The 21,779-nt window shown below is 40.3% G+C and overlaps 1 protein-coding gene and 1 non-coding gene across 2 annotated transcripts; one reads left to right on the plus strand and one right to left on the minus strand.

The window, feature by feature from the left end:
- Positions 1-271: 271 nt before the first annotated feature.
- Positions 272-18,955, minus strand: LOC115218825 (zinc finger protein 2 homolog). Its single transcript, XM_029788768.2, has 2 exons — positions 16,768-18,955; positions 272-310 (listed from the first exon to the last, which is right to left on the minus strand). Exon 1 carries the CDS (start codon positions 18,789-18,791, stop codon positions 16,806-16,808), a length of 1,986 nt encoding a protein of 661 aa, XP_029644628.1. The 5' UTR covers positions 18,792-18,955; the 3' UTR covers positions 272-310; positions 16,768-16,805.
- On the plus strand, positions 562-757 carry LOC115219584. The gene has a single exon (XR_003882339.1). It is a non-coding gene; the product is annotated as a U2 spliceosomal RNA (small nuclear RNA).
- Positions 18,956-21,779: the final 2,824 nt, after the last annotated feature.

Genomic DNA, 21,779 nt, shown 5'->3' on the forward strand with positions numbered 1-21,779 from the left:
ACACCGTAACCACCACGACCAACACGACCACCACCTTAGATGCCGATCATATCCTGCTATCTTTAAAAATTCTAGAACACACTGGGTTATTTCACAGCCTTAGTTTTACTGAAACAAATGGTGAGGGAGGGTCATAACAGGATTGGCAGATCGGTTTCAAAATGCACTACATTTGTGTTAAACAGTGGCTTGAAATGAACATTTTTAGTCCTTCCACACACACACACACACACACATGTCTATGTACATCTTTATATGTATATATGTATATATGTATATATATGTGTGTGTGTGTGTGTGTGTGTGTGTGTATATGTATATATATATATAGGGAAGGTTTACGAAAATAAACAAAAAGACGAAGGCAGGTGGAGTACAAACAAACAAATGTATTAGTATGGCGCTCAAGAATAGAAATAGAACAAGTCTTTTACGTTTCAAGCCTACGCTCGTCGACAGAAAGATACACAGAAAAGAAACAAGGAGAGAAAAAAAAATGCGTGTAGCAGCTAACGATCTATCATGGCGTCCTGATATATATATACATACATATATACATATATATATTCGGCCTTTTGGCTAAGATCAAAGTGTAGTATCTGTTCTTATCAGCTTAATATCTGATACAGTCCCTATTTGGGACCATCGATATTAAACTGATTTTTAGAACGAGGCGAAGAGTTAGGGGCTTGCTTGCTCCGCCTTTGCCACGGGTTGGCCTGGTATAGCAGTACTTCCAGGATTCAGCCCATTGTTTTCCGTTCAACCCGTGCTAGCGCGGAAAACGGACGTTAAACGATGATGATGATGATGATGATGATATATATATATATTATATATATATATATATATGCATATACAGTGGGAGACACTCACCCAAGGTGCCATGCAATGGGACTGAATTTGGAAACATGTGGTTGTGAGGCAAGCTTCTTAGCAGACAACCATGGTCCCATTTCTCCGTATCATGGCTATCCCCCATATACACAGATTTTCACCACGGGCATACTCACAAGGGGATCAGAATATATATATATATATATATATACACATAAATACAGATATATCTCATCATCATCATCATCATCGTTTAGCGTCTGCTTTCCATGCTGGCATGGGTTGGAGGGTGCAACTGGGGTCTGGGAAGCCAGAAGGCTGCACCAGGCCCAGTCTGATCTGGCAATGTTTCTATGGCTGGATCCCCTTCCTAATGCCAGATATATATATATATATTATCGTCAACGTTTAACATCCGCCTTCCATGCTGACATGAGTGGGGTGGTTTGACAAGAGTCGGCCAGGCAGAAACCTACACCAGGCTTCTGTAACTGTTTTGGCAAGGTTTTTAACAGCTGGATGCCCTTCCAAATGCCAACCACTTTACAGTGTGTACTGGGTGCTTTTTAAGTGGCACCTGCACTGACAGGGTCACCAAGTACTTGCATCTTACATCCAGGTTTTCCAACCCATACCAGGACGGGAATCAAACATTGGACAAAGATGATGATGATGATGATGATAATAAATCCAGACAATTTTTTGAAAAATGACTTTTATTAACCAAATTGTCATTTCCTATTGAAAGAACTGAACAGCTGTTTAGATGTAAACAAGATTTTTCCTTCTTCCTCTCTTGTTTCTTTCTTTCTCTTTTCCATTGACACTCCTTTCAGATACACACGCATACACACACACGTACACACACACACACGCATACACACACGCACACATACACACACACACACACACACAAAACACAGTCTCTCTCACTGGACAATGATTTTGAAAAATAGATTTTATCAAAACAAGACTCCACTTAGAGTAGCCACCTGGTTTTGCCATTTTTAAAGGCCAAGAAACTCATCACTTTCTATTAAAAGAATGTATAGATGTAAACACATTTTTTTCTTCTTTCTTTCCTTCTCTTTTCCATTGACACTCCTTTCAGGCACACACACGACACACACGCGTGCACACACACACACACATACACACAACAAAACACACACACTCTCACTTTCCCCCCCACTCCTCACCCTCTTTTACTATCCTATATCTCTCTCCACCCCTACACACTCAATAATACTATAGAAAGAGACAAATCCCCTCAAAAAACTCAAATCTGAAGAATCTACTAGAGTAGATGCAAGCGCTAATATATGATTTATAAAAACATGTGACATATTAATAAAAATCTGTAAATGTAAAACCATCCAGATTTCTGAGTACCTTATTTTTTAAAAATATATAATACCTGTACATCACCTCCAACCCTTCTAATGTATGTATGTGTGTATATATATATATATAATATATATATATATGGGATTCAAGCCTCTTCTCCTTATCTCCTCAAAGACATACAGCATCTCGAAAGAGTCCAGAAGCTGGCTACCTGCATGGTTCATGGTCTCAAAAATTTGTCCTACGAAGAAAGGCTGAGGACACTCGACCTTTATTCTCTTGAAAAACGCCGCCGCCGTAGTGATCTCATTCTTGCCCACAACATCATAAGCGGAAAGTGTAACCTCTCGAAAGAGCTGTTCTTCACTCCTGCTCCAGAGCGTCGGCTGCGGGGTCATTCCGAAAAGCTCTACCTGCGACGATTTCATCTCAATCGAAGGAGAGGAGCTTTCTCCGTACGGGTTGCGGATCCGTGGAACAAGCTGCCAGACGAGATGGTAAAGATGCCGACCACCGCTTTGTTCAAAGCCTCCCTGGACCTCAAGTGGCCTGAACTCTTTACATGAACACCACCCTGTACTTAACTCCATGTCCCCCTACATGGCCTTGCTATTTGCTTTTGAGCCAAATTAACTAACTAACTAACTAACATATATATATTGATGGTTTGTTGCCAACTTAATGTGGCAGTCCCAGTAAAGGGGAAAATGCCACTGCTATTTAGTCCCAGGAATGGCGTTTCCAGTTGGCTATGTGACACACAAGCATTCTCTGTCCGTATGTCCTCAAACAGGGGAGATAAGCATCTCCACCCACCAAACCCAGCACTCAGAGCCTAGTTTCAGAGTCATTGCTCCTTATCAGTCTGGAGTAGCTTGTTACAACTGCAACATTAGTTTAGCCTGGTACATGCAACCTTTATAACATTAATTTTGTCTGGTAATTGTCACCACTATTGCATTAGTTTTGTCTGGTAATTGCTACCACTATAACATTAGTTTTGTCTGGTAGGCAATTTCACTGTGGCATCAGTTTTGTCTGCGAATTCCTACCAATATGTAAAATAGATCTGTCATGACATTAGTTTTGCCTTGTGATTAATACATTAGTTTTGTCTGGCAACTCCATGACCATCCCATTAGATATATCTGGTTATTGCTACTATTATGCCAAAACATTTTTGTATGGGAATGTTACCAAAATGGTATTAGTTATGTCTAGGAACTCTTACTGTTATGACATTAGTTTTGTCTGGGAACTGTAATTTCTATGTCATTAATTTCACTGAGAACATTCATCCATATTCCATTAGTTATGTCTGGCAATTTCAACCAACATGCTATGGGCTTTGTCCAGGAATTTCCACCACTATCGCATTAGTTTTGTCTGGGTACAACAACAATAACAGCAACCATTACTCTGTTAGTTATGTCTTGCAGTCACTTCGGATTAATCATTCCTTGCACACTTTAGACTCTGCCAGATTTTTATCTTCCATGGTTGACACTCTCACACTTTCAGACATTTTAATTACTCCAATCCCTCCCCTCCCCCCCTCACACTTCCACACCCCGAACCATTCCTTTGCCACATTTTCCAATACCATCTTCTCTATCCTGCTTCTTTCTTCCTCAACCAAATTATCTCTTCTTCCTCTCCTTCCTCCAATCTCACTCTCTCTCTTTCTGTCTACTCACCTATGTACTTCTTTCTCTCTCTCTCTCTCTGTATATATATATATATATATATATAATAGTCATGTATGTATAAATGCATATATCTACTTATCTACCTACATACCTAACTATCTATCTCTATGTACATATATATATATATATATATATATATATATATAAAACTTTCATTCTATATATATATATAAAGTCTATCTATTATCTATCCATCTATCTATCTATCTATCTATCTGTCTGTCTATCTATCTATCTCTATCTATCTGTCTATCTATCTCTATCTATCTATCTATCTATCTATCTGTCTGTCTGTCTGTCTGTCTGTCTCTCTCTCTCTCTCTCTCTCTATCTATCTATCTATCTATCTATCTATCTTTCTTTCTCTCTCTCTCTCTCTATCTATCTTTCTCTCTCTCTCTCTCTCTCTCTGTCTTTCTATTTATCCTTTACACTCACCTTTTCTGCCAATCAGTCCCCCTCTTCCCACCACCTTTTCCCCTCCAATTAAGCAACATCTCTCCCCTCCCTTCCCCACTTCCCATTCTACTTCTCTCCCTCTTCCCCTTCCCCACCTTCAACACCTCTTACTTTCCAATCAAGCAACTTCTCCTTTGTTCACTCCTCCACTCCCCCCTCCCCCCACCGTTGCTAATCAATTTGCTCCCCTCATCCTCCCCTTCCTTCACTCACAACGTCCCCCCCTTTTTCATGTAACCAAACAATCTTTCTCTCTCTCTCTCTCTCTCTTCCTCTTATTCACTCATTCAATCTCTTACTCCCCCCTCTCTCTCTTAATCAATATCTCTTCCTTACCCCCTCACACACTTCCCACTTGTTCTTCTTTCCAACAAACATACCCCCCACCCCTCATCCAGACCCTGTCACTGCCACTGCTATGGGTACCACTATCACCACCACCGCCACCACTACCACCACCTCCTCCTCCACCACTACAACTACCACCGCTGCTGCCACCACCACCAGCACCACCACTACCACCACTGCCACCACCGCTGCTGCCACCACCACCACCACCACTGCCACCACCACCACTGCCACCGCCGCCGCCGCCACCACCACCACCACCACCACCACCACCCACCACCACCGTTGTTACCACCACCACCACTGCCACCAGCACCACCACCACTGCCGCCACCACCACCACCACTGCCGCCACCACCACCACCACCACCACCACCAAGAGCAACAACAACAGCACTTCCAGCTCAGGAATGTAAGAATACTGCCTTCCTTCCTTCCTTCCTTCCTTTCCTGACTAACCACAAAGGTAGCCATATTTAAGAGATGTAGGGGGGAAGAAGGGGAGGGAAGAGGGAAGGAGAAGAGGATAGAAGAGTTTGTCACGTTCATGCATTTCCCTAATAGCCTTATTAATGACAACAACAACAACAACAACAACAGCAGGCTTGCCACAGTTTCCATTGGGAACTAAACTTAAAAACAAAAACACACACACAGAAAATGTCATAGCCACAAATTGTTGAGAAGATGACATCTTTTTCTCCCTCCAGGGGACGCCTTTGTCATTTCCCCCACCCCCAGTACATATGATAAAAAAAAGCCTCCAACCCACCCACGACCATCACTACATTCTGCAACAGTCCACTCAAATTCAATATTCTGACAAGAGCACAGACATTTTTCCAATAATTTTAGCAGCGAAAGACCTGATCTTGATTATAGATGCTGTTCTTGTTGTTTAGCCCTGGGTCAACCACGGTTGAGTAGACCAATGACCAAAGATGTTCCAGTCATTTGGATTACATTATTTAACGCTGGTTTCAAATTTCAGCACAAGGCCAGCAAATTTGCAGGAGGAGACAAGGATGATTACATCAACCCTGATGCTCAACTGGTACATATTTCATTGACCCTGAAACGACAAAAAGGTGAAGTCGATTCCAGCTGCATTTGAACTCAGAACGTAAAAAGCTTGAAAAAGTACTGCCAGGCATTTTGTCCAACATACCAATGGTTCCGCCAGCTCACTGCCTCAATTTCATTATTTAACCCTTTCTTTACCCACCTGTTCTGGCTCTGAGTACAAATGTCTTGTTTTCATAAGTTCTGAATGAAAATCTTCCACCAAACTTTAGTCACAATTTATGTTCCTAACACTAGCTGAATGATAACTAAGTTATTTTACTAAATTCTTTGTTATATTATAAATTAATTGAAAGAAACACAGAGCATCTCAACAGAAATATGGTAAGAAAAGAGTTAAAATATATAATAGAGCAACAATTCTTAACCCTTTCATTACCAACCTGGTTGAAACCGCCTCTGGCTCTGAGTACAAATGTCTTGTTTTCAAAAATTCTGAATTAAAATTTTCCACCAAATCTTATGGTTTCGTCAGCTCACTGCCTCAATTTCATTATTTAACCCTTTCATTATCAACCCGGCTGAAACTGCCTATGGCTCTGAAAGTTTTGCATTAAATCTTCCACCAAACCTTAGTCACAATTTATGTTCCTAACACCAGCTGAATGACAACCAAATTATTTTACTAAATTCTTTGTCATGTTTAAAGTAATTGAAAGAAACACAGCATCTCAGCAGAAATATGGTAATGAAAAAGTTAATCTTAGAATGGTTGTTGTTGTTGTTGCTATTGTTTAGTTCCAGGTTGGTCTTGAATAAACTGACCCACAATCAAAGCCCTTCTGGCCATGACCATACAATCATTAATTCAGGCATAGTGTATCTAGTACTACATTTGTTTTAATGTTAACATAGTTGTTGGTGTTTAAGCCCCTGGTCAACCATAGCTGAACAGATCTTTGATAAAAGACATTCCATCCATGACCCACTCATTAACCAATATTTTCTAATTTTTAAGATTGTATTTTGATCAGTTTGACCATCAGGTGTTTTGTTCCAGGTTGTGTACATAATACCAGACAAGATTAGAACCAGAAACCTTTTATTTCTAGACTAAGAGTTGTAATGCTCTATAAAGCTTCCTAGTTCAAACGCAGTCTAGTTTCATGCAGATATCCAGAAATAAAACAGCCATAATTTCCCCCTTATCTCCACCAGTTAATTGGTCCCACCTTTTCACTTATTTGGCTCCTCCCCATCAATCTTTTGATCCTCCCTTTCATTTACTTGACCCCTCCACTTTAGTTACTTGAGCTGCCTCTACTTACTTCCAGATTTGAACCTGTAATCCAGTGGACAGTGTATTATTCAAATATTTTTTAAAAAGTGCCACTACAAGACCCATTCCCCTATTGGCTTTGGAAAATTTATGGGCTTTCCAGAACCTCTTATTAGGTTTTTAAAACTAACAAACTTCATGTAGTCACCTGAGCCCTGCTTCAGGTGATTTGAATTCTCCTTCTCTTTCTTTGAACAACCCTGAGATACCTGGATCTTCCCAATTATGTAACCTCTCCCTCAATTACCTTACTCCTTCCCCACTTACCTTAGACTTACCTCTCAATTACCCATACCTCAGTTACTTGACCATTTTCCCTGTCACCTGTACCACTCTCGCTTACCTGGCCTTTCCTACAGTTACTTGACCTGCTCTAGGTTACCTGACACTTCTTGGTTAACCAATCTACCTTAATAAGGTCTTCCACTTCTCTGACCCTTTCTGATTATCTGACTGTTTCCTTAGTTGTATAACTCACCTTTCAGTTACTTAACTCCACCCCCACTTCACAAGGACCTCCCCTAATTACCTACCTCTCCTGCTTAGCCTGAACCACCCCTTGTTACCCTAGTTACCTTCCTCTTCCCTCACTTCATCTGAACCTCCCCTAGCAACCTACCTCCTTCCTTGCTTAACTTGAACTACCCCTGGTTACCCTAAGTCCTCCCTCACCTTCACTTGTACTTTCCTCCTCCTTTGCTTATCGTGAACCACCCCTGGTTACCCTGACACCACCCCCAAGTTACCTAGCTCCTCCCTCACCTTAACCTGATCCTGCAGTCTATGCAGACTTCAAAGACCTACGATGCCTCCCCCTCCTCCTCCTCCTGTTCAAAACAAAATCAAAAACAAAAACACACTGAACGAAGTAAATTAAGTTCAGCCACAGTTTTCTGTCATCTCACCAGGTTCACTGTGATCTCGCTTCACATTGTTTGAACTCGTTCGAATATCGACAACGTGAGATTGTGATATACTTAAAACGACAGAACGCAAACAATCGCCATTGACTTAATTAAAGTTACAGAATCAAAGGTTGATTAATTATATCCAAAGCAACAATGAAACAAAATAGCAAATTACAGCGGGGGGGGGGGGGGGGCAAGAGGGGTTGGTGTGAGGGGAGGAAAGAGGTTGGGGGGCGGTGGTGTGATTGAGAGTGCAAAGATTACAGATATTGTTTGATAGCAAGTAACTCACTCACCCCAAGGTCTGAAGCATTCCCATTATGAAACCCCGAAGCCGACAACTTGGAACGATAATAAATTCAAGGCCGATTTATCATCCTTTATCATTTACTTGTTTCAGGCGTTAGTTCGCGGCCATGCTAGGGCACCACCTTGAAGAATTTCTAGTTGAATGAATAGACTGCCGGAGTAATTTTTTTTTTTTTTTTGTTTGTAAACATGGTATTTATTTGGTTGGTCCCTTTTACTGAACTGCTAAGTTACAGGGATGTAAACAAACCAACACTGGTTGTCAAGCACTGGCTGGACACACACACAAAGATATATACATGTATATATGTATATATATATATATCATCATCATCATCGTTTAACGTCTGTTCTCCATGCTAGCATGGGTTGGATGGTTCGACCGGGGTCCGGGAAGCCGGGAGGCTGCACCAGGCTCCGGTCTGATCTGGCAGTGTTTCTACAGCTGGATGCCCTAATGCCAACCACTCCGTGAGTGTAGTGGGTGCTTTTTATGTGCCACCTGCACAGGTGCCAGGCGAGGCTGGCAGTGGCCACGATCAGATTGGTGCATTTTACGTGATATATATATACATATATTTGGAGTGGCTGTGTGGTAAGAAGCTTGCTTCCCAACCACATGGCTCTGGGTTCAGTCCCAGTATGTGGCACCTTGGGCCAGTGTCTTCTTCTATAGCTTCAGGCCGACCAAAGCCTTGTGAGTGGATTTGCATTATAATGCTTTCTAATCCAAAGCAACAAAACTTCTTCTAAGATTCTGAGGCCCTCTGCTGTGTTGATTTTAAGACCGGCTTCAATAAAATGGGGAGGCATCAATTTCCCATCACTTGCAACAGCTCCAAAGACCATAATGAAAGTTGGGATTCTTGCTATGCACAGCTAAAGGAACTCAGGAGGGGTCATACACTATCACTCATGAGTTTTCATAGTTTGTAACTTCGTCTACCACAAACTTCTTTTCATCTACGAAGATGCGGACGTCTCCAGATGACTAAGAAGTTTGGGATTTCTTTCAGCTTCAATGGCTTTGGATCAGGTAGTTAGGATATTACAGAGTCTCCCCCCATACGATTTTATATGGGGGTCTTATCTTAGAGCCCTAGAAATGGTCATTTGACCGATTCCTCAATCTTGAGCCAACTTCACCATCGATTTTGATGGGTTCGACTCAATCAATCTTTTAAGTCCTGTTAAGAAACGAGGTGTGCATTTTCAGTCATTACAAGGACTGTGAGGCTTTCTCTGAAGATCCTGGCTTTTCTTCAAATTGGCCACAACTCTAAAAACAGTAGGTTTGGCATTGTTGCTCTAACAATCTCCCCAGAACTTTTGCTGGTGTGGAATAATTACACTTCTACAGATGAATTCTTTATTAATGTTTATGACTTGTTCGATAAGAAATAAAAAATAGTAAAAACGATTATTCAAGCTAGCAATATTTAAAATTTAGACTTCAACAAAATCTATACAATCAGAAATATACCCATTTCAAATTTCTCCCAACTTACGATTTACACCCTAGGGTGGACTGAAAAAAAAAAAAAATTATAGAAATTGAAAATGCCTGAGGGCAAAAATGTTGCTATATTTGATTTCTTTGGATATCATGTGATCATTGTCCTCATACAAGTGACCTTGTTTGTTTCCAGTCTTTTATGAGAAACATATCTGGCCAATACAGTAATATCTCACTTTACAAGACCCCAGGTTTACAAGGTTTGTTTTTCAAGCACAAGATCCAAATTTTGAACGAAATGCTTCTGCGTGATACCAAGAAATTTATAGAGAACAAAAATAAGCTTCTTCTAAGCAAACAACTCTAGGCTTATTTACAATTGATGGATATTTGTCCTCATCTTGATTGCTGTTAGCACAACATTTCGGCTGATATACCCTCCAGCCTTCATCAGGTGTCTTGGGGAAATTTCGAACCTTAGTTCTCATTCCTAAGGTATTTTTCAATGTTATTATTATTATTATTATTCTGGTCCCAGTGCCGGTGGCACGTAAAAAGCACCCACTACACTCTCGGAGTGGTTGGTATTAGGAAGGGCATTCAGCCGTAGAAACATTGCCAAATTAGACTGGGCCTGGTGCAGCCTTCTGGCTTCCAAGACCCCAGTTGAACCGTCCAACCCATGCCAGCATGGAAAGCGGACGTTAAATGATGATGATGATGATTCAGGCATATGGCGTAGCGGTTAAGAGTATGGGCTTCTAACCCCAAGATTCTGAGTTCGATTCCAAGCAGTCACCTGAACAACAATAATGTGAATAAGCTTAATTTGCTCTCTATAAATTTCTTGGTATCACGCAGAAGCATTTGTTATGGTAGCAGAAACTTTTGCATTTTGTTCAAATTTGGATCTTGTGCTTGAAAAACAAACCTTGGGTCTCATAAAGTGAGGTATTACTGTATTGGCCAGATATGTTTCTCATGGAAGACTGGAAACAAACAAGGTCACTTGTATGAGGACAACGATCACATGACATCCAAAGAAGGCTGCACGTACACACGTGTGTATATATTTAGTTACCATCTTCTAAATACACTCACAAGGCTTTGGTTCACTGAAGAAAACACCAGCCCTTGGTGCCAAGCAGTGGGATTGAACCCAAGACGACATGGTTGAGAAAACAAGCTTCTCAACCACACAACCATGTCTGTGCCCTTATCCATTTTTAATACACTCAAGCAGATTCATATGGGAACACACCAATTGCTGTTATATTTTGGCATCAAAGAACATCTCCTTCCTTTAGATGAAGGGTCGGTGAACCAGGGTAAAAATGAAATTCTTGGGAGCAATGAGGACTCATTAGACATAAGTAAAATTACATGTTCCTCGTTCTTCCATTTAAATAAAAGGGACAATGTCAGCAAAAATATATTTCGGGGTAATTGGTTAAAAAAGTTCCCCAACCCTTGCTTTAGATGATGTGTGTTCATATTACATGAAATTCATTCGTGTACAAAGACTTTCAAATGCCATGCAGTTTCAACTTCATTGTATGTCTTCTGTCAAATCTAGCCCTAGATCAATGAATTTAAAACCAATGGGTGTTTTGTGAACAGACATTGTCTAAAAAGGAGATATTCTCTGCTGATATTGCAGTAGCAATTTGCATATCTGTGTATACATCTTATTTCTTTATTGCCCACAAGGGGCTAAATAGATTAAGTCGATTATATCAACCCCAGTGCGTAACTGGTACTTAATTTATCGACCTTGAAAGGATGGAAGGCAGAGTTGACCTCAGCGGAATTTCAAGTCAGAACATAATGGCAGACGAAATACCGCTAAGCATTTCGCCCGGCATGCTAACGTTTCTGCCACCTTGCTGCCTTTACACATCTGCCATCACAAATGGATATGTAGGTTTTGATTCGAAGGATAATCTTTCTCCCACCTGTCTCTTCCTTCTCTCACAAAACCATTAAAAAGAAAAAGGCTTTCCATTCGTGACCACTCCTTCCTCTTGTGACATACTCAGGCATGGTGTGTCATTGTGTCTCTCTTTTTTTCCTTAAACATACTGGGATGAGGATTTGAGGAAGATTTGGCAGTTATTTCTTGCATATTAGTTGTTGTTTAATGTTAGTTCAGCCCTGCTTGAATAGACTTATGTCCTTAGGTTTTCTGACCATGACCGTCCAGTCTTGGTTGAGAAGCACAGAGATAAATGTTCCTCAAACCACATCTTAGGGTTGTGTTGGTCAGTTCATGCCGGAATCTTTTTATCGTCACCTTTATTTATTTTATACTGTTTTATGTGCATAGTCTTACCCCGACATCTGTTTCAAGGTGGCCATGTCTTAGGCTTGTGTATAAATATATATATTTGGTCATTTGTTGCAGTGGAAGGCTTACATAGATCAGTGACTCTGATACTAATGCTATCAGGAGCCTAGTGCTCCTGGTGAGGCCACCTAGGGTGGCAAGGTCAAAGAGACCTTCAATAAATATGACCAGCAATGGTTGTAGACAACAATAATATTTGAGCTGACAGAAGAGAGTAATGCTGGACAAATTGGTCAAGAAATCACCACCAAGATGAAACCAAGTCAGTGATAGTCCACAGTAATTTCATCACTTGATTCTGTTTCATTGTATCATGTACAATAACCTAATTAAATGGATGTACACACACATATGTATAAATATATCTACATACACATAAATATACACACACTAATGCAACTATCGTACATATTAATTTTTTCTACTAAAGGCACAAGGCCTGAAATTTTGTGGGAGGGGAACAGTTGATTATATCAACACCCAGTTCTCAACTTAATTTATTGACCCTGAAAGGATGAAAGGCAAAGTCGACTTCAGTGGAATTTGAACTCAGAATGCTAAGATGTATGAAATGTCACTAAGCATCTTGCCTGGCACACTAACAGTTCTGCCAGCTCACCACCTTCAAGCATACGTGCTAATGCAAACAGACATGTATAATGAAATAATATATGGAAAAGGTTGCGAAACAGCTGTAACCCTATGGAAGCTATGTGGCTACACAAATCTCTCAAACCTGCTGACATGATGCTTTATATACACACCTACATATTATATAAATATTTATGTATATGGTCATGTTTCCCTATCGTCTTAACCTTGTTCCTACCCTATTTAAATCAGTGGTTGCTCGCTACTGAATCAGATGCAAAACCTGGATGTTTTTAAGGGGATGGGGGCACACCAAAAGAAGTAAAAATCAAGTCAATTAAGGAAAAATTTATTAGATTTTATAAAAGGAAGGCCAAAAAGCACCCACTACACTCTTGGAGTGGTTGGCATCAGGAAGGGCACCCAGCTGTAGAAACCATGTCATATCAGATTGGGGCCTGGCACAGCCCTCTGGTTTGCCAGTCCCCAGTCATACTGTCCAACCCATGCCAGCATGGAAAGTGGACACTAAATGATAATGGGTTGCAGTTGAAAACCGTTGATCTAAATAATGTTACTGTTGTCAAAACAGCTGGCCACTTACGTGCTGCATAAACAGTGCCATTATTGTACAGATGGCACCTCTCTTTACTTTAACCACCACAGCCATGACCATGCTGGAGCACTCAGCACCTAGTATGTAGTATCTCTGACCAAGCAGTCTTACAATCAAGTGTTCCGTATATAATCTAGAAGAATCCCAGTTGAATGCCACCTTTTCTAAAATGTGACCCCTGTTAGCAGATAACACCAGGGATTCAGACTCGTTGTCACCTTGGGGTAGAACTTGAAAATCTCCCGAGGGGGTTCCTTCATACTCCCCCCACAATGATAACTGGTTCGGCAGTGTGATTAAGAAAGTTACTTCGGAGCAACATTGTTCCAGATCCAGTCCCACTACGGAGCATCTGGGACAAAAGCTGTCACGTACAATGGATCGGTAGAGAGAAACTGTAAAGAAATCTGTCACTGAAAAATACATACATGTGGGTGTGTGAGGACCCTGACTGGCTCCCGTGGCAGTGGTACATAAAAAGCACCATCCTAATGTGGTCAATGCCACAACACCCACCAACTGGCTCCCACGCCGGTGGCATGTAAAAAGTACACACTACAGTCTAGTAGTGGTTGGCACTAGGAAGAGCATCCAGATGTAATCTTGTCAGATCAGATTGGAGCCTGGTGCAGCCTCCTGGCTTGCCAGTCCTCAACCAAACCTTCCAACCCATGCCAGCATGGAAAGTGGAAGTTAAACGATGACGATGATATATATATATATATATATATATATATATCATCGTCATCATTTAACGTCCACTTTCATGCTGGATATATATATATATATATGTTTACATTCCTTGCTGACGTTACAAATGGTTGCTCTGCAGTTCTCAATGATGCTAGAAATACCCAAGCTGCAAAAAAAAAAAAAAAAAAAGAAAAAAAAAAAGAAAGAAAGAAAGAAAGAAGGAAGGAAGCAAGGAATTGGCAACAGGAAGTGACATCTGGTTGGAAAATCCTGTTTCAAATTACTCTTCATTCAACACAAGTCACCCAAATCAACAAGTTGGAGGTAGGAATTCTCAACAGCGTCTCACCAAGTTCCTGCCATACAAGGAATAGCTTAAAATGTCATCCCCGGCAGCAGACTAAAAATAGACAACTGGTCACATTGTAGCTTTTTAGTCAAGTGTGTTTATGAGTCATTCTTAATGGTGTCCCTACCATCGCTGTTGTTTACATTTTTTAAACAGAAAAAGTAAAAAAAAAATTTGAGTGATGAACCTAGCACTTGGTCTTGTACACAAGAAGCAAGGCCGAGACTCTTTGCAGTTGAGGAAATTATCAAAGATATTTAATCTCTGGATGAAAAGTCTGCACTTACACCGGCAACGAGAGCAATTGGGTCTAACAAATATGGTTGTTGAGAGAAAGGCCTATTGTTGTTAAGGAAATGAAAAAGAAAGGACAAGACCATCCCGAAATATAACAATACGTATTATTGTTATTCTCTTCAACTCTTTTTTTGTGATTCTATCCATCAGTTTGCCTGCAGTTGTTATTCCTGTATATGTAACGCTTTTACTCGTTTCAGTCATTTGACTGCGGCCATGCTAGAGCACCGCCTTTAGTCGAGCAAATCGACCCCGGGACTTATTCTTTGTAAGCCCAGTACTTATTCTATCGTTCTCTTTTTGCCGAACCGCTAGGTGACAGGGACGTAAACACACCAGCATCGGTTGTCAAGCAATGCTAGGGGGACAAACACAGACACACAAACATATACACACACACTTATATATATATACGACAGGCTTCTTTCAGTTTCTGTCTACCAAATCCACTCACAAGGCATTGGTCGGCCCGGGGCTATAGCAGAAGACACTTGCCCAAGATGCCACGCAGTGGGACTGAACCCGGAACCATGTGGTTGGTTAGCAAGCTATTTACCACACAGCCACTTGCTTTTTTATTTTTTTTTTTGCACAAGAGCGCAGGTGGAGAATAAAGTTGGACATAGATGCCCAGGCCCCAGAGGGTTCAGTCTTCGCAAACAACAAAAACAACAGCAACAACGAGAGAATGAAGAACAAAAACAACGAATTATAGTTCCAAGAAACCATTGAGTTTCTCTGTTTGGTTTTTAATTTTGGTAAAATGTGAAGAACATTGGGAATTAAATGGTTAAATTCAATGTGCTAATGTACAGTAGACAGTCTAAAGTTGGCTCCTTCAAGACTTGAGGTGGTCAAAGCATGTGTGTATGTATGTGTGTGAATTGGGACATGTATGAAACATGTTGGGAAACTACCACATGTGTCATCTCTTGTGAAAGGTAGGAGAGTCCAGTTTGCTGGACATTGTTGTAGAGTGGAAAACGAGGCAATTTCTACTCTTCTCCTCTGGAAGCCATCTACTCACAATACCAGAGGGCGCACACACTCTCCTACCCTGATGTAATCTCCAGGGATACAGGCATCCAGCAACGGGACCTCCGTAATGCCATGATGGACCGTGAAGTCTGGCGTAGCACGGTAAATTCCATTGTCTCGACCACGGTCGAACAATGATGATGATGGTGGTGAAACACAGCAGTTTCTAACACTGGTAGAAGGCCTCAAAATTAATGCTGGGGTTTTTCATACAAGAGAGATACTCATATCGTAGAACTGGAGGCAGCTTCAAACAGGCCAGGTATCAAAAAGGGTTAATACAGATGGTGGTGGGGTGTACAGGGGTTTAAGATAGGAGACATATGTGTGTGATGGGGATGTAGGGGTTGGGCTAATATAAAGCAGGCCAGAGATAGAATAGCCATTGTTAGTACAGTTGAGTAAGCAAGGAGTAGAAACAGCATTGGGGAAAGTGTGTGTGTGTGTGTATATGCATGTATGTATGTATGTATGTATGTGTGTGTATGTATATTATGTATGCTTGTGTACATATATATATATATATTTTTAGTCTTTCTATTTACAGTTTTTCTTAAGTCTGAAGAAGTAGAGCAGAGCCCATTGTCCTTGTATGCACAGGATAATATATATGTGTATATATATATATATATATATGTATGTATATATATGTGTATATATATCCTGGCATGGCCCAGTGTGTACAACAACAGTCAGTGTGGCAAGATGTTGAAGGAGGCGTCAATAGTAATAATAATAATAATATCAATAATAAACTAGAAACAACAACAAAAAAGTGGAAAAAAAAAAACATCACCAGGTGTCTGAGTCAGAGATCAAGTCTAAATATGACATCCACCCCTAAAACATGTGACAACCACTCCTAAAAGACTTCCTACAGCTGAGAGCTTCAGACTCTGTGGTGCACAAGTGTGAATGTCTTAAGTTTTTATATTATATATATATACACACATATATATATATATATATACACACACATATATATATATGCATATACATATATGTATTTAAGGTTATACACTCATACATGTATAAATGCAAGAGTGTATACAAGTTTATATATATATTTCTTCTGTTTGTATATAAATCTGTGTGTGTGGAGAGACATAATAAATCTATATATTGAAGAGAGTGTACAATCACCAGGGACAGAGGATAGAGCTAACCGGAGTATACTCTCTTAAACTTTTGCAAGAATTTGGCTTCAAGAAATTATTCTTCACAGAGCCATGGCTCTTCTGATGACTCTGCAGCTTGAGCGCAGACGCAAATTGCCGTGGGCACATGTTGCACTGCAGCAGAGGTTCACTGTGTATCTTCATGTGCAGCATGACAGCTTCCTTGTCTGGGAATTTCTGCAGACAAACATGGCACTCGTGCAGTGCCAAATGATCTTCATTGTGCTGATGAGCAACGGCAGGGACTGTAATGATGCTCTCGTGGTTATTCATGGCCAATATATGGGCGTCCTCGGCGCCGTTGCTGACCTGCATTCCCTGCATTCTCTGCTGTTGTACAAGAAAGTCTTTTTTCATGCAGATATCACAGGGTTCGGTGTGGTTCTTGTCAGGTGTGTTGTTGCTGTTGAGATTGTTCAAGTGGATGCGTCTGTGTATCTGTAGTTTGTCACTGCGATTAAAATCACGGGCACAGAATTCACAGTGGAAGGGCTTCTCCCCCGTGTGAATTCTACGATGGACCTGAAGCTTGTCTTTCCTGGCAAACTGTCGGCTGCAAAGATCACAGTGGAAAGGCTTCTCCCCAGTATGGGTCCGTTCATGGATCATAAGTTTATCTCTCTGGATGAACTGTTTCGGGCAATAATTACACTGAAAGGGTCTGTCCCCTGTGTGGATTTTCCGATGCAGTTGCAGCTTATCACGGCGGGAAAAGCATTTTGTACAGATCTCACAAGCAAATGGTTTCTCACCCGTGTGAGTACGTCTGTGGATGACCAAGTTGTCCTTTTGGGCAAAAGATTTGGGACAAATGTCACAGGAAAAGGGTTTCTCCCCCGTGTGGGTCCTACGATGAACTTGGAGTTTGTCCCCGCGAGAAAACTGCTTACAACAAATATCGCAAGAGAAGGGACGCTCCCCTGTATGAATTCTTTCGTGAATCTTCAGCTTCTCTCTTTGAATGAATCTTTTGCCGCAATAGGTGCAAGGAAACGGTCTTTCCCCAGTGTGGATCCTCCGATGAATTTGGAGTTTATCTCCTCGTGAAAACTGTTTCAAACAAAACTCGCAGTGATAGGGTTTGGCACCGGTGTGGACAGTCTCGTGGATTTTCAGCTTGTCTTTGCGCGAGAACTGCTTCGGACAATAACTGCAGTGGAATGGTTTCTCCCCCGTGTGGGTCCGCTCATGGATCTGCAACTTGTCTCGGTGAACAAACTGTTTCGCACAATAGTTACAATTGAACAACTTCTCCCCCGTATGAATCCGTTTATGGATCTGCAACGTATTCCTCCTTGTGAACTTCTTGGGACACAGATCACAATGGAATGGCTTATCTGGCACCGGTTGCGTCGTCAACAGAAGGTTACCCAACGTAGAAATACGACTAACCATACTGGTAGACGTCAGGTCCTTCTTGAAGAGGGCCATTGGTTTATGTTGAATATGGATGGGGTCATTATTGCAGTAAGTATCGCTGCAGTTGTTCTCCTTGCCAGCAATTGCGTTGCAATCGTTGTCCCGTTTCTCTGCAACATCAGCAGCAAGTGACGGCTGTTTCTCAAGGACCCCATTAGTGATGGGGCAACCATTCTCTCCGGTGCACTCTTGTAATGACGATGGGGTCAAGAAGCAGTTCTGCATAAACTGTTTCCCGTAAATATCATCAATAGAGATTTTCTGATTTGTTGGAAATAATCCATGTGTCTTCAAGTAACAACGCTGAAGGAACTGGTTACTCAAGATCTGATGTGTAAAGTGGGGTGGCGGTGGTTTGGGGCTCGTAGTCGGTGGTCTCCGATGAGCTGCTGGGATTGTGTAGGGTTGAGCAAATTGTCTTTCGTATGGAATGGCATGTGAAGGAGGTCGGTCAACTGTTGCTACCTCGTTACTTTTCTTAATGATTGCTTCCTCGGTTATTTTTGACAAGTTAGTTTTATCCATCATGTTTCTAGAGAATTTCACCTCGAATTGACTCAAAGATGGACGAGCAACACAGAACAGGATTCAATATTCTTCACAGGGAAAAAATAAATATTCGGATTCTCTATTTTAACAGGAACGTCAGCAGCTGATCCATTTACACTTGTTATCAAAGGAGATACCTGAAAAATAGAAGAAAAAAACATATTAACATTTATGGAGATATAATATAAAAATATACATATATATATATATATATACACATCTACATATAAATGTATCTGACAAAACACATCACAACAGAATTCTTTGTCTTATCAGCTTACAAAGATACTAAATTTTACGTGCAAAAATACGTACCACCATTTAATCTAGAATATGGATAAAACGAATTTAAAAAAGAAGAAAGCAATGAGAAATACTGCAATGGTTTAGTCCAAGGCTGGGGCCAACTTAGGAGACTGACTTAACCCTTTTGGTGACTGCTCATCTAAGACTGCTACTTGGTTCTATGTATGATACATACTTCCTGTTTTAACCCTTTCATGACCAACCCGGCTGAAACCGGTTCTGGCTCTGAGTACAAATGTCTTGTTTTCAAAAGTTTTGAATTAAAATCTTCCACCAAACCTTAGTCACAATTTATGTTCCTAACACTAGCTTAATGATAACTAAGTTATTTTACTAAATTCTTTGGTATATTAAAAATAATTGAAAGAAACACAGAGCATCTCAAAATAAATACAGTAATGAAAGGGTTAGTTTAAAAATCACAAAGTTATTTCACTAAATTCTGCATTTTTTTCATAATTAATTGAAACGAAGGCAGTATATATTCTAACACAAATATGGTAACAAAAGGGTTAAAGTGATCTAAACCATCCAACCATCAAAATTCCAGGTGAATTTATGTTCCAAGTATCAGCTTAATAACAAAAAGATATTTGACTAAATTTTTCATTACTTTAAAATTAATTGACACAAAGAGTATTCCGCATCTACATCAACTAATGTGTGTTTACTCCTTCCTTATTTTCTGATGGCAGGCTTTGATCAAAAAAGGCCTGGCTGCTATTTTTAGCATGTTATGTGTCCACGTAGAGGCTCAGACCCCGACTCGGAGACATGGATATAAATTGCTCTGATGGTATGGCCAAGGCAGTGAGCAGTTTCACTTTGTCTCATTCCTAAATAGTATACAGCAAGTTTAGTGCAGTAATTTACATCAGCTTAATTAACAATAGTTCGTTTACACAATTAACTATGATAAAATATGCCCCAGCGAAATATCTAATTAAATTTTTTTTTTTTTAAATATTATAAATGGAAAAACATTCATCTGAAGTTATTTTGAGTTGGACTGGAAATGTGTATATACATACACACACTCATGTGTGCATGTATGTATATACATGCACACATGCGTGTGTGTGTGTGTGCGCGTGCGTGTATATATATATATTTACACACGCATTTATATATTACGATGGTGATACAGATGTGTGTGTGTGTGTATATATATATATATATATATATATATATACACACACACTCATGTGTGCATGCATGTATATACACGTACACATGCGTGTGTTGTGTGTGTGTGTGTGTATATATACATATATTTACACACACACATTTATATATTATGATGGTGATACAGATGTATATATATATATATATATACATGTGCACATGTGCTTGTGTTGTATGTATATATTTACACACATATTATGATGGTGATACAAATGTGTGTATATATATATTCACAAACATATTATGATGGTGGTACAGTATATATATATATATATATATATATATATATATATATATATATATATATATATACACACACTCACATACTGAGAAACAAACAAGACAGGTTGAGACAGACAAATCATACATACAATGTTGCTCCGAAGTAACTTTCTTAATCACACTGCCGAACCAGTTATCATTGTGGGGGGAGTATGAAGGAACCCCCTCGGGAGATTTAAATACAAATCATACATACAGTTAGATAGAAAAACAAGCATATACATAAAAGGGTAAACACACACACACACAACCACGCACACAAACAGACGGCATCTGTTGGCGACATATTAAGTTCTAACCACAGAAATGCTTCTATATGATAAATGTGTATATAAATGTGTGTATGCAAGCTTGCATGCGTACGTGTGCATATGACTAGCCGCACGCAGCAGCTTACTGTACAACAGTACATTCATGACAAACGAATAGTGCAGGAGGTGCACAGACAGTGCATGGCAAATGTGCAGTTTGCAATCATACGATGATGATGGTGGTGGTGGTGGATTATTAATTCTTCTGCATGCCACTGATTCACTGTGCATACTTACTCAGAAACTAGCACACCTGATGCACTGCTGTGCATTTACATGCAAGTGTCAAATAAGGTATTTGATGGCAGCGTTGGCAGTAATGGTGGTGGTAGTGGCTTTCTGTTGTTTGACGACGAGGATTCAGTTGTTTGAGCTCAACTGAATTACCCGCCCTAGAATTAATGTCTAACTGGCTGAGTATTTCTATAGACATGTGTACCTTTAACACAGCTCACAGGTAGAATCAGCACAGCACAGTCTGCGACAAGACAAACCTGCAAACCTTTTTAAATTGCAATCAACTCAATGGGCTTCCCTACAGTTTCCACCAGCCAAATCGGCTCAGTTTCGGTCAGCCCAAGATTATAGTGGAGTAAAAAAATAAACTTGCTCAAGGTTCCACACAGTGGAACTGAAATTGAAACCAAGACCACAGACTTTGAAAGCTAACTTCCTTTCACACAGTCATGCCTACACCTATACATATGTGTGTGGATGTGTGTGTGTGTGGTGTGTGTATATATATATATATATATATACAGACATACACACAGATGCTTATGCAGACCTTGCTGGTACTGGTGACATGTAAAAAACATCCAGCCATAGTAACCATGCCAAAATGGTCAGCGGTGCTTGAAGCAATCTTGCCATCCCCTGCCAA

This window comes from Octopus sinensis, linkage group LG14 (assembly GCF_006345805.1).
Source record: "Octopus sinensis linkage group LG14, ASM634580v1, whole genome shotgun sequence".
NCBI classification, from domain to species: Eukaryota; Metazoa; Mollusca; class Cephalopoda; order Octopoda; family Octopodidae; genus Octopus; species Octopus sinensis.

Bases quoted from the DNA above. Each gene is read 5' to 3' on its own strand.
- LOC115218825 (XM_029788768.2), bottom strand. From the start codon at position 18,791: ATGATGGATAAAACTAACTTGTCAAAAATAACCGAGGAAGCAATCATT.